Here is a 10,713-nt window from a genome sequence, read left to right on the forward strand (position 1 = left end):
GTAAATTCTTCAGATTAATATTTTATGCGAAAACATATGATAAAATGCCCCCTTACAAAAAAGCAGAATCTAGATGAGGCCACTTCAATTGTTTTGAATTTCTATAAGCTATTAGCAGTCCCACCAAAGAAAGATTTCCCCTTTTAAACTTCTCCAATGTCTTCATGTAAATACCTGCCAAGAGGCCTAAAAAAAGTAAAAAAAAAAAATATTATGTTAAATATCATAGATATAGATAATATCAAAACCTGGAAGCAGTGAACTAATGTAGTTTACTAGATGTAGTTGAGTATTTATAAACGGTTATATTGGTACTTAAATGTAAAGGATGTGAAAACGTCTTCCACCACAGTATAAAATACATTACATTATTCAAACGCAGTAAAATGACAAATAAAGGAGGTAATGGTCTGTTAGGTTAAAAAGCTCCTATTATTTGTCCGTTTGCACAAACTTTTTTATTTAACATATTTTATCATAAAGGTATTCTATCTTCACAGGGTTTATAATGTCTACATAATCTTATTATGCATGGCATCTACTCTTTCCCCCATGTGCTGTAGATGAGTTGGAGATGTCAGGCTCTATAATCTACACAGTTGAGCTGAAGAGATATAACGGACCACTGGGCATCACGATCTCTGGCACAGAGGAGCCCTTTGACCCCATCGTCATTTCTGGCCTCACTAAGAAAGGCCTGGCAGAGAGGTGAGAGAACGACAGGTCGGGGGCTAAATATAAACTGAGACTAGTCAAATCTGTTGCGTTCCCCTTTGGAAACACTTTTTTTTAATAGAATAAACATTAAGTCAATAAACAATGTCTGACTCGTCTTTTTCTATAACAAGAAGCCTCTTTGTTTCCGTTCCAGTCAGCGCACTGGCAGCCTGACAGGCTTCCTGGCCCGTCTGTCGGTACTGTCTGGTATACTCTGGTATCTCTGTCTCCTCTGCTCTCCTAACCCTGCAGGACTGGGGCCATTCATATAGGGGACCGTGTCCTGGCCATCAACGGAGTCAGTCTGAAAGGAAAGCCACTGAGCGAGGCTATCCATCTTCTGCAGATGGCCGGGGAGTCCGTCACCCTCAAGATAAAAAAAAAGGCTGACCGTATGTTTTTTCTTTTTGTTTTGTTTTGTTTTTTTTGCTACTTATTTCCTTTTGTAGAATCATAGTGGCTTGCAAAAATGATCTTACAAATACAGTTGCAGAATTGAGACAAAAACAAACATTTAAAAAGAAAATGAAACGAAACACAAACAAGCAAAGACAAATAGATAAATAAAAGCTGAGTAGATAGGTTAGATTTATAATAACAGAGTTGCATTATGACAACATAAACATTCACTTTTCACATTTCATTTAGTTTGTTTCATAGGCCTAAAACATTATTTCTTATTTTTTTCAAATAGTTTTATTCTTTAGTTAGGTAATCCTTGTCCATTCTCCTGTGGAAGAAGCATCCCTGTTGAGCCAATGTTCAGTTATACATTCCCTTCGCTGATCGTACGTCATTCTCCTGTTGATCTTACAGCAAGAAAGCAAACCTTATTTGTATAGTGCTTTTCAAAAAGTTTCACAGTGCTTTACAGGAGAAGGGAAAGACAAGATAAAACAAAGAGACAAAGTGTACAAACCACAAAAAATAAGGGTGTAAAATCAATAAAAGTGAGTTTTAATATGCTTTGAAAATGTGCGTTGGTTTTAGCCTTTTCCGAGGCTTAAAGGCCGAGAAAGTGATGTTTTATGTTTGATTTTTGAGAATAGACAAAGTTATTTGACTCATTGTTCATTCCCAGAATCTGATGGCCGATGGCCTCTGGACAGAGAAGCTGGGTTTTTAAGTGACACAGAGGATGACCTGACAGACTCCCAGAAGACCAGTAAACACTCCGAGGTCTACTCAGCCACTCTGCCCAGTATAGACTCTGCAATGAGCTCCTGGGATAGCTCAGGGTTTGACGCAGGCTATGGTAGCCAAGGTGAGGTCCACTGAATGCTTGCTGTTTATAAATGACCAATTTGTCTGTCTTGCCTCTAATTCGGTCAGTGGATTTTTTTTCAGGGACATATCTTCACAAAGCATCCGATATATTGCTCAATCCAAATGACTGGCGACGCACAAAGCACAGGAGCCAAACCAGTTCCAGCTCTGCAGGCATAGTCCACCACGCAGCGCTGTATGATGGGAGGTTCACTGAGGATGAGTGGGACAAGATACCTGGGTAAGTGCACAGGGCTTGCATTTTCCTTGTTTTCTTCGCCACATTTCAGAGGGAAATATTTACATTTTTACTCCACCACATATATTTGAGGAATATAGTTACTAGTTGTGTTACAGATTAAAATTTACAGATTGATATTTTACAGAAATCTTAATTAACAGATAATATAACATCCATGTAACAACACAATACAACACATTTTAAAGATTAAACCAGTGGTCCCCAACCTTTTTGGTTGTGACCCATTGACAAAAACTAAGCAGTGCCTTCTTGGCAGTGCCCTTGTCATGTTTCAGATGTCTATAAGTTGTTGGCAAAGACAAATTTCACCTCTCACCTTGTTTCATTCAAATAAGAGTTTGATGCTTAAAGAGGTGAATGTATCCTATATTTCAGTATTAAAGCATTTATTAGAGAACAGTCCAAACATTTTTTACATTGTTGCATTGATACTTCTACCTAAGTAAAGGATCCGAGTACTTTTCCACCACTGTGTATAAATTAGAGGTTCTGTGGTTTCCCTTTTTGGCTTCATTGACTAAAACAAGCTGCACTGTCTGAATTAGTTTTTTTTTTTCATTTTGTGTTTGTATGCTTTCATGGTTTGTGCTTTTCCAAAACTGTCCCTTTTTTCTTCTTTCTCAGGTATTCTCTCTCTCATCTGCTTTACTAACTGCCCACGACCTCTTTGGTGTTTCACATAGATGCATCTTTTTCTGTCACCCCTTGTCCACAACAAAAACAAAAAACACCTAAAGCGCCCAAGGATGCATCAGCCTTATCTGTCTCTTCACGCTTGACTTTTTTTTTCTGAACTTTTGTGTCACATGTTTTCAATTTTCTGCTTTTTTGTGGGGGGCAACGTTACTTTTGTAAAATTGACCCTTTTAAAGGCTTTAACTAATCTAGCGGACTCCTCAGCGTTTGCCAGAAGTGAGAGAATTTTACAGTAAACTCAATCAATTTGGTCCAGAGAGATTTTCAAAGGGATTCTCCAGCAAGCAGCCCAAAAACTGCATTTCCCATGCTGCCTTTTGTAAGCAGCACCGGCCTGGAGACCTGCAGGGCTGCTCTCATGTTCTGGTTCCTGCGTTGTCATAGATTCATCAGCCCCCCTCGTTGCCATGGCACCCTGAACCAGGAAAACAGCCTCTGGTCCCAGGCTCTGCAGGACCTCGAGACCTGTGGCCAGTCAGAGATTCTCAGGGAGCTGGAGGTAGGCCCCCCCCCTTCCTGCTCCTGTTTTCTCTCCTCCATCTGCTTTGTCATACTCATGTATTCATAGACCGGTGTCAGCCTAAATAACCATGCCAGATGAAGCATTATGATAATCGCCAGAGTGTGTAATCTGTTATTAAATCTGACAAGGCCGGTCGGGCACCTGCTGCCATACTGACCCAGGAAGGCTTTGCGCAATGCTTTGGCCTCTAATCAGGCTCTGTGCACACTTTATGAGAGAAATATAAGTTGTGCTGTCCAAATGGAAGTCCTTTTTCTTTTTCTCTTTCAGGCATCCATGACAGGTAGCGCTCTCAGCCTGTACCTAGAGGAAACCAAGACCAACGACGACTCAATGTTTCATTCTGAAATTAGTCCCATTAAGAGGGAGGGGATGCACAGCGAGTCTAGGAACAAAAGCAACCTGAACATGTCGACTGGAGCCAGAGACGTACCATCCCGGGGGAGAGTAGACCCCTCTGATATTTTGTCCCCTATCACTCTGGCACTGCACAAGGTAGATCTGTTAGGGAATTTCACGTTAGAATTTTTTTTTTCAAAACAAACGACAAAGATTCACATGAAGGAAACATCAGTAATGCTTTAGATTACAGCCCACAAATTACAGTTTAAATATTTTGTACTTGGCGGATATCAATGTAGTACTTGCTATCCACAGGTGGGTACAACGCAAGTAGAACAGGGAACAAGGATTTAGGAGGGACCTAGAACTAAACTACCCAGTAGTTACAGGGAACCAATAGGCTTAACCTGTATGTCATTTTACAATAGCTCATGAAAGGAGCAAAACAATATGTGGCAACAACAAAAAAAGTTGATATTTGTCCTGTCATATCTGATGATATGATGAGACAAAAAAAGCTTGCCTTCTTATCATCAGATTGATCCTACAACGGATCTTAAAACCACATTACTGGGCGCCTGGGTGGCTCGCCTGGTGGAGCGGGCACCCATGTGCAGAGGCTCAGGGCCGCGGGTTCGGTATCAGCCTGTGGCCCTTTGCTGCATGTCGTTCCCTCTTTCTCTCCCCTTTCAGGTCTAGGCTGTCCTATCAACAATAAGGGCATAAAAAAGCCAACAAAATAATCTTTTAAAAAAACTACATTACTGTTCTCCAGTATTTTATCATTTAAAATACATACAAATAAATTATTTTATAGATATGGCTGTAAAGGCGTGTAGCTGTTTTGATCCCTTGCAACTATAATAATGTATTATTTACCAAAGTTGGTTTTTACCCCATTTTACCTGGTACCAATATTACTGTATGCTGTTAATTGTTAAGAAGGTACTCAGTAATTAAAAGAAAAAATGCTAAACACAAAGTTACTCCCTCATTATCTATCCTCTTTTCCCATTCCATTGTAATAGCATATAGGTACCCAATAAGTATTTCATTGATACTCCATATGTACCGTATAATTATACAGTTATCTAAAGAGTTACAGAAACATTTAGATGAAAATGTGATCACTGATTGATCAGTCAACTGCACTCACAGCTTGATGAACATGGTACCACCAACCATGTCCTGAGGGAATCTGCCCATTATGAAGTTCAAACCTGCATGCTTTCTTTATCCTTTACTTGACCCACTGTACGTGTCAGTGAGTGTAACTGGACCCGGTTGATATGTTGAAACAACACTCATTATACAACATTCCCTCAGCAGATGCACATGTTGTGACCCCAGTCTGTGCCGTGTACTCTCCGAGACGCCTTGTTTGGTGTGCTTCCGTGCATCTCGCTATGCGGTGTCTGACGGAGTGACTGACTGGGCTGAAACTGGGGCAGTAATAACCGTCCCGCAGTGTGGAAATTAAAAATGTTTTGAGTTGACACATCTTACGTGATATCATGGAAAGTCATCTGAAGTGTCAGCAGTAAAGCTGTTTTGTCAAACCTGATGACCTTGTTATAGTGTAGGTCTAAACCCAAAGAGAACCAGATGACACAGACATGTGGCTGTGAAAACATTAACTGTTTTGTATATACAGAGTGTGGACACAATAAAAGACACCTGTACAATGCTGTGACAATAGCTGTGCAACAAGTTGTATGCATAAGTTTGTGATACAACATATCTGGTTACACCTTATATTTTGTAGATTATCATAGCTTTATTGTGTCCACCCCCTGTGTTTTCATCTGGCCACAAGTTTAAGTAATAGTTTAACACTTTGGGAAATGTGCTTATTCACTTTCTTTTCAAAAGTTAGATGAAAAGATAAATACCACTCATCTGTCTGTTGAATATAACACTGCTAAGTAAGGCTAGCGGTTTCTTCCTATTTCCAGTCTTTATGCTAAGCTGGGCTAACTGTTTCTGGCTCCAGCTTCATATTGAACGGACAGATATGAGAATGATATCCATCTTCTCATCCCGCTCTCTTTTTTTCAGTTTACTCGGCATGGAGAGTAACACTGTGAATGTAGTTGTACAATGTCTTCTGACACTTTGTAGGGAGCTTAAAAGTCTGACTAATCAGTTATCGCCACTTGGCTTTGACAGACTTCACAAAGTCTGTTTAAAAACTGGAGATGTGCAGTTTTTATTAATGTTGCAGCCATTATGAGGCAGCAGGGTCTAATTAAAGATTCTATTGAGTGGAATATTACTCTGATCAAGTGTTTTTGGACTTTTAACTCATGCTATGAACTAAAAGTCAGGATATCTGATCATCTGCTAAAATGACTTTTGACCTTTGTTTTTAAAATCTGCCCCCAAAATACTAAATGAGTTTTTACATAAAAGCTCATGCGTGAAAGCCTCTGAATATGTGTATTGCTGTACAGTCTGTGTAACTCTAAGGGTATCTGTGTTTGCAGGTGACTGTGAGGAAGGACCTTGAGAGCCATGACTTTGGTTTCAGTGTATCCGACGGGCTCCTGGAGAAAGGGGTTTATGTCAACATGATCCGCCCCGATGGCCCTGCTGACCAGGCAGGGTTAAAACCTTTCGACCGCATTCTTCAGGTACTGGTTTAAAGAAATTAAAAATGTTGAAAGTTGCTTGTTCGCTTTCTGGCGAGAGTTAGATGAGAATATCAATATCGCACTCATGTCTTCTCCTCTCTCCATAACTATACAGCACTATCACATAATTACATAATTGTCTTCTCTGTTCAGATCCTTTTACTTTATTAAAAGTACTAATACCACACTGTAAAAATAGTCCTGCATTGAAAATGTTACTAAAGTAAAAGTACGTAAGTATCTTTAGGAAAAAGCTACTTAAGTACCCAAGTACCCAATCCAGAAAAATCCTCACATTTTAGAAACTGAAAACAATCCAAACAGTTCTATCAACTACGTGTTTGAATCGGCTAATCATTTCAGCTGTACTTGTAGGCCTATATTGTTGGGTAGTTTAATTTATATAAACTACACGCGTTTTGTTTGCAAAAATCTTAGTTTGTAAAGTAACTAGTAACTAAAGCTGTCACATTAATGTAGTGCAATAAAAAGCAGCATAACCTATCTCTGTATACATTCAAAACTTTGGAGTGGTTTTCCAACACAGTCACGGCAGTTCGTGTAAGTGTCACGTTATTCTTAATCTATTGATACGTGTTCACGGAGACGTTTTTCTCGTTTTTTACATGTAAATGTCACGTTATTTTCTCGGGGAAAGGACTCCGGGAGGCGGCTAACGTCACACGAACTGCCGTGAGACCGGGCTGGGTTTTCTTGCCGTTTTCTGCTAAATGTTGCATTCTTTGTATCAAGTATTCACTTTAAAAAAGTGAATACTTTATTTACTTTAAAAAAGTGAATACCAGTGGTGGAAAGTAATTGAGTACATTTACTCAAGTACTGTACTTAAGTACAATTTGGAGATACTTGAGTATTTCCATTTTATGCTACAAATATTGTACTTTTTACTCCACTACACTTATTTGATAGCTTTAGTTACTAGTTACTTTGCAGATTTGGATTATAGGTCACAGTACACACCAGTATATAAAGTCATTGAAAATAGCTCCATCTTAACCAGCTGCAACATTAAAGTGATACTTGCATTAATTTATCAATGATTATAATCCAATAATATAATTGATAAACATTGTTCTGAAATGGGACATTCTGCATTGAATGCAGGACTTTTACTTGAGTATTTTACAATGTAATATTGATAATTTTACTTAAGTAAAAAATCTGAATATTTCTTCCACAACTGTTTGTCACATAGCCCTTTTTATATGAAGGATGATTGGTTTGTTTGTCCTCCCTGTGTTGGACAGCAGTAAAACCATTCCTTAACAGTCAGGCCCACAGCTGGTGATTGTTATGTTAAATATTTTTGTATGCTAAAAACTAAAATTAAATTAAACTCACCAATAAAGCAATAAGCACATTTCCTAGCATGTCAAACTATGCCTTTTAACGAAATATAATGTAGTAGTATGATGAATGATTTCTTTGATTGTAATCTTCCAGGTGAACCGTGTGAGGACCAGGGACTTGGACTGTTGTCTAACTGTGCCCCTAATTATAGAGGCTGGAGACAGCCTGGACTTGGTCATTAGCAGGAATCCACTGGCAGCGGCAGACACTGGGCTGCCCGACGACTGTGACGACCCCTCAAACTCACTGTTCTGCTTTCCCGAGCACAGGACCAACAGCATCGCTCTGTGACCACAAAGATAGACACTAGCTTTTTGAAACACTGGGACCACACGTATGTCACGCACGGTTACGTTTGTCACATAGTACCTCTCAGACAGACCTTCACACTCACGCATAACATCCTCACAGGAACAGCCACTCTCATCGCACGAAGTGCACGTGTTCACTACTGCCGGTTTTAGTCACTGTGTTCACATGATGCAGTTCAGAGGAGGCTCTGGCTTCAGGGCAACCCCCTCCCCTTTCCTCTCCAGAGGCAAAGCCACATGCCGAGTTATATAACAGGGGGAGTCATAGCTTCTGACTGAGCCAGGATGTCAACACACACGCCTAAGCTCTGGAGAGAGTAGGATGCTGCACATACACGCACTGGTACATTTACCATCTTTGCTCTAATGAGCCTCATGTTACAAGTGAAAGCACATTTTCCACAATCTTTCTTTTTTTTTTTTACATGCATATAAAACAGAAACACACACACTGACAAGCAGGGTGTTAGTAGACTCAAGGTCCAAAGGCACATTGTGTTTATTTGAGTTATTTCAGCTACAACTTGGCTCACTGCCCTCGTTTCCAGTCTTTCCTCCTCACTGCCCGTCCTAGAGAACGGACAGTGCCTCCAAATAGACAGTATGTTCTCTAATACTTTCCATGTATTATTAGCTGAATTTGAATGCCCCTTACATCTTAATACCAGGAATTCTTGTGAAGACACTCTACCCTTTCTGAATGGTTCCAGAGAGACTCCAGTGTTCAAAGATATATAATGTTGCAATATGTATTTTTTGTCCCTGTCTTGATGACTCAGCCACACGTTTACAAATATATTTTCAGTTTCACATTCTGCACATTTTTTTTCTAACACTGCATTTGCACATAATGCACATTTTATGATCCATTTGTTAAAGACTGTTTCACTTGTTTTCCCCTTTCACTGTGTGAATCTGCGTCTCCGTATGTGGCATTACACCAGAATGACTTATGGGTTGGTTTGTGGTCCATCACTGATACTTCCTTAAGTGAATTACATCCTTTCCCAAACAGGAGGATCAAATGCCTTTTCAATTTTCAGTGATGAATGATTTTTTTGTTTTCATTCAACATCTGACTGGATTGATGTTCCCCTCTGCAGTAGCTGTGTTTCCTACCGATATCTAGAAGCATGTAAGGTATGCATTGGGTTTGTCATGCAAGTAGCTCTTCCTTATAATAAAACAGTATTGATTCAGCTCTGTTTGCTCCTACAGGATCTTTGTGACAGGGACCCCCTTTTTGATCATGACTACTTGTTTTTATAAAGCTTTTGTGTAAAAAATTTGACCTGCTGATCCAGCTGCCTCTCTGGAAATAAGAAATTTGGTTTCATGTGTTGGCTGATATGAAGATGTTGTGAGATAGTTGCACTGTCCTGTTTAGAGCAGACTGATTCATCCTTGGGGCGTTAACTTTTTTAAATCTGATTTCAGATATGTCTTGCATTAAATGTTATGTTGTATACAGAGGCTTATTTTTAAGGTTTTATATTCATTTATTGTATTGTACCTTTTTATTTTGCTGTACAAAGTATCATGGGTATGCAGTGCTTTATTTGTATTTACAGTATATGCACATACAGTATATTATCTTTCTGTAAGCTGTGATACTGAATGTGGCTGCTCATTGGTTAATTTCCGCATCCTCCCTGAATACGTCTGGAATCGTTTCAAAGGAAATGGAAAGATTTATTGGATATGATTTTATTTTTGTTATTTAATTTATTAATTAAGAAACACATTTCTTTTTACAAGAATAAAGTTCATGAAACCATAGTTGATTTGGATCTGATTTCTCAACAGTGGGTTTAATTTCCCCAACTAGATTGCGCACACTGACCCAAAAGTGTGTCAACCAGCCAAAATGTCTCAACTACTTGATGAAACACTTTGAAATTGGGTCAGACATTCATGTCTTCACTCAAGATGAATTATAACAACTTTGGCATGCCTTGACTTTTCATCTAGCAGCATATTATGTCAACATTTACATTTGTCCAATACTTTGGTTTATGACCATATACCTGCAAAACTTTTGACATTCCCATCATATCACCTGCACTTTAGCAAAGCATATTTTCTTAAAGAAAAATGCTGTTCCAAGAGGGCAGAGCTGCACCGAGTGGAGGAAAGCTAATGTTATATTAGCTAAAGTTACTGTGTTGACTTGGCATCAGTAAGTTACACACCAACGTATGGCAGAATAACAGCAACTTCTCCATCTTTTCATAATGTAGTCAGACAATAATAATAATCGGAACCTGTCAGTGGAAAAAACAGCACTTTTAGTGGACGTTCATTGACGGTGTGCATTTGCCCCATAGATACCATTGCAGCTTGGTTAGTGTCTGCCAGTTAGTTGCAGCTCAATTCTGGACCAATTTCAAAGTTTTTTGTTCACATAGTCACTTGCACACAAATGCATGTGAAAATTGGGTCCAGGTTGAAAAACACCGAAATTCCACTTTAAGCTATGTCTAAAATCCATACTAATCCTATACTGTATGTACTTAAAATTACTACAATATCTTGTTTAGCTGTTAATATACCAAAAAAACATTCTTTACCATTTAATACTAACAGGAAATG

General features: G+C 39.0%; 1 protein-coding gene across 7 annotated transcripts in view; it reads left to right on the top strand.

Annotated features, from left to right (window-relative positions):
• LOC116062029 (glutamate receptor-interacting protein 2-like) overlaps positions 1-9,916 on the top strand; it is a 31,876-nt gene extending 21,960 nt beyond the window's left edge. For 6 of the 7 annotated variants that reach the window (XM_031316472.2, XM_031316473.2, XM_036008144.1 and 3 more), the window contains exons 17-24: positions 564-708; positions 970-1,109; positions 1,799-1,981; positions 2,065-2,224; positions 3,326-3,440; positions 3,735-3,959; positions 6,293-6,439; positions 7,904-9,916. In XM_031316472.2, the coding sequence (XP_031172332.1) occupies positions 564-708; positions 970-1,109; positions 1,799-1,981; positions 2,065-2,224; positions 3,326-3,440; positions 3,735-3,959; positions 6,293-6,439; positions 7,904-8,101 (1,313 nt within the window). In that variant the 3' untranslated portion in view covers positions 8,102-9,916. Of the gene's footprint in view, positions 1-563; positions 709-969; positions 1,110-1,798; positions 1,982-2,064; positions 2,225-2,869; positions 3,159-3,325; positions 3,441-3,734; positions 3,960-6,292; positions 6,440-7,903 lie in introns of those variants that run through there. The other variant, XM_031316476.2, reaches the window with a different exon arrangement.
• Positions 9,917-10,713: the final 797 nt, after the last annotated feature.

This window comes from Sander lucioperca, chromosome 12, assembly GCF_008315115.2.
Source record: "Sander lucioperca isolate FBNREF2018 chromosome 12, SLUC_FBN_1.2, whole genome shotgun sequence".
Classification (NCBI taxonomy): domain Eukaryota; kingdom Metazoa; phylum Chordata; class Actinopteri; order Perciformes; family Percidae; genus Sander; species Sander lucioperca.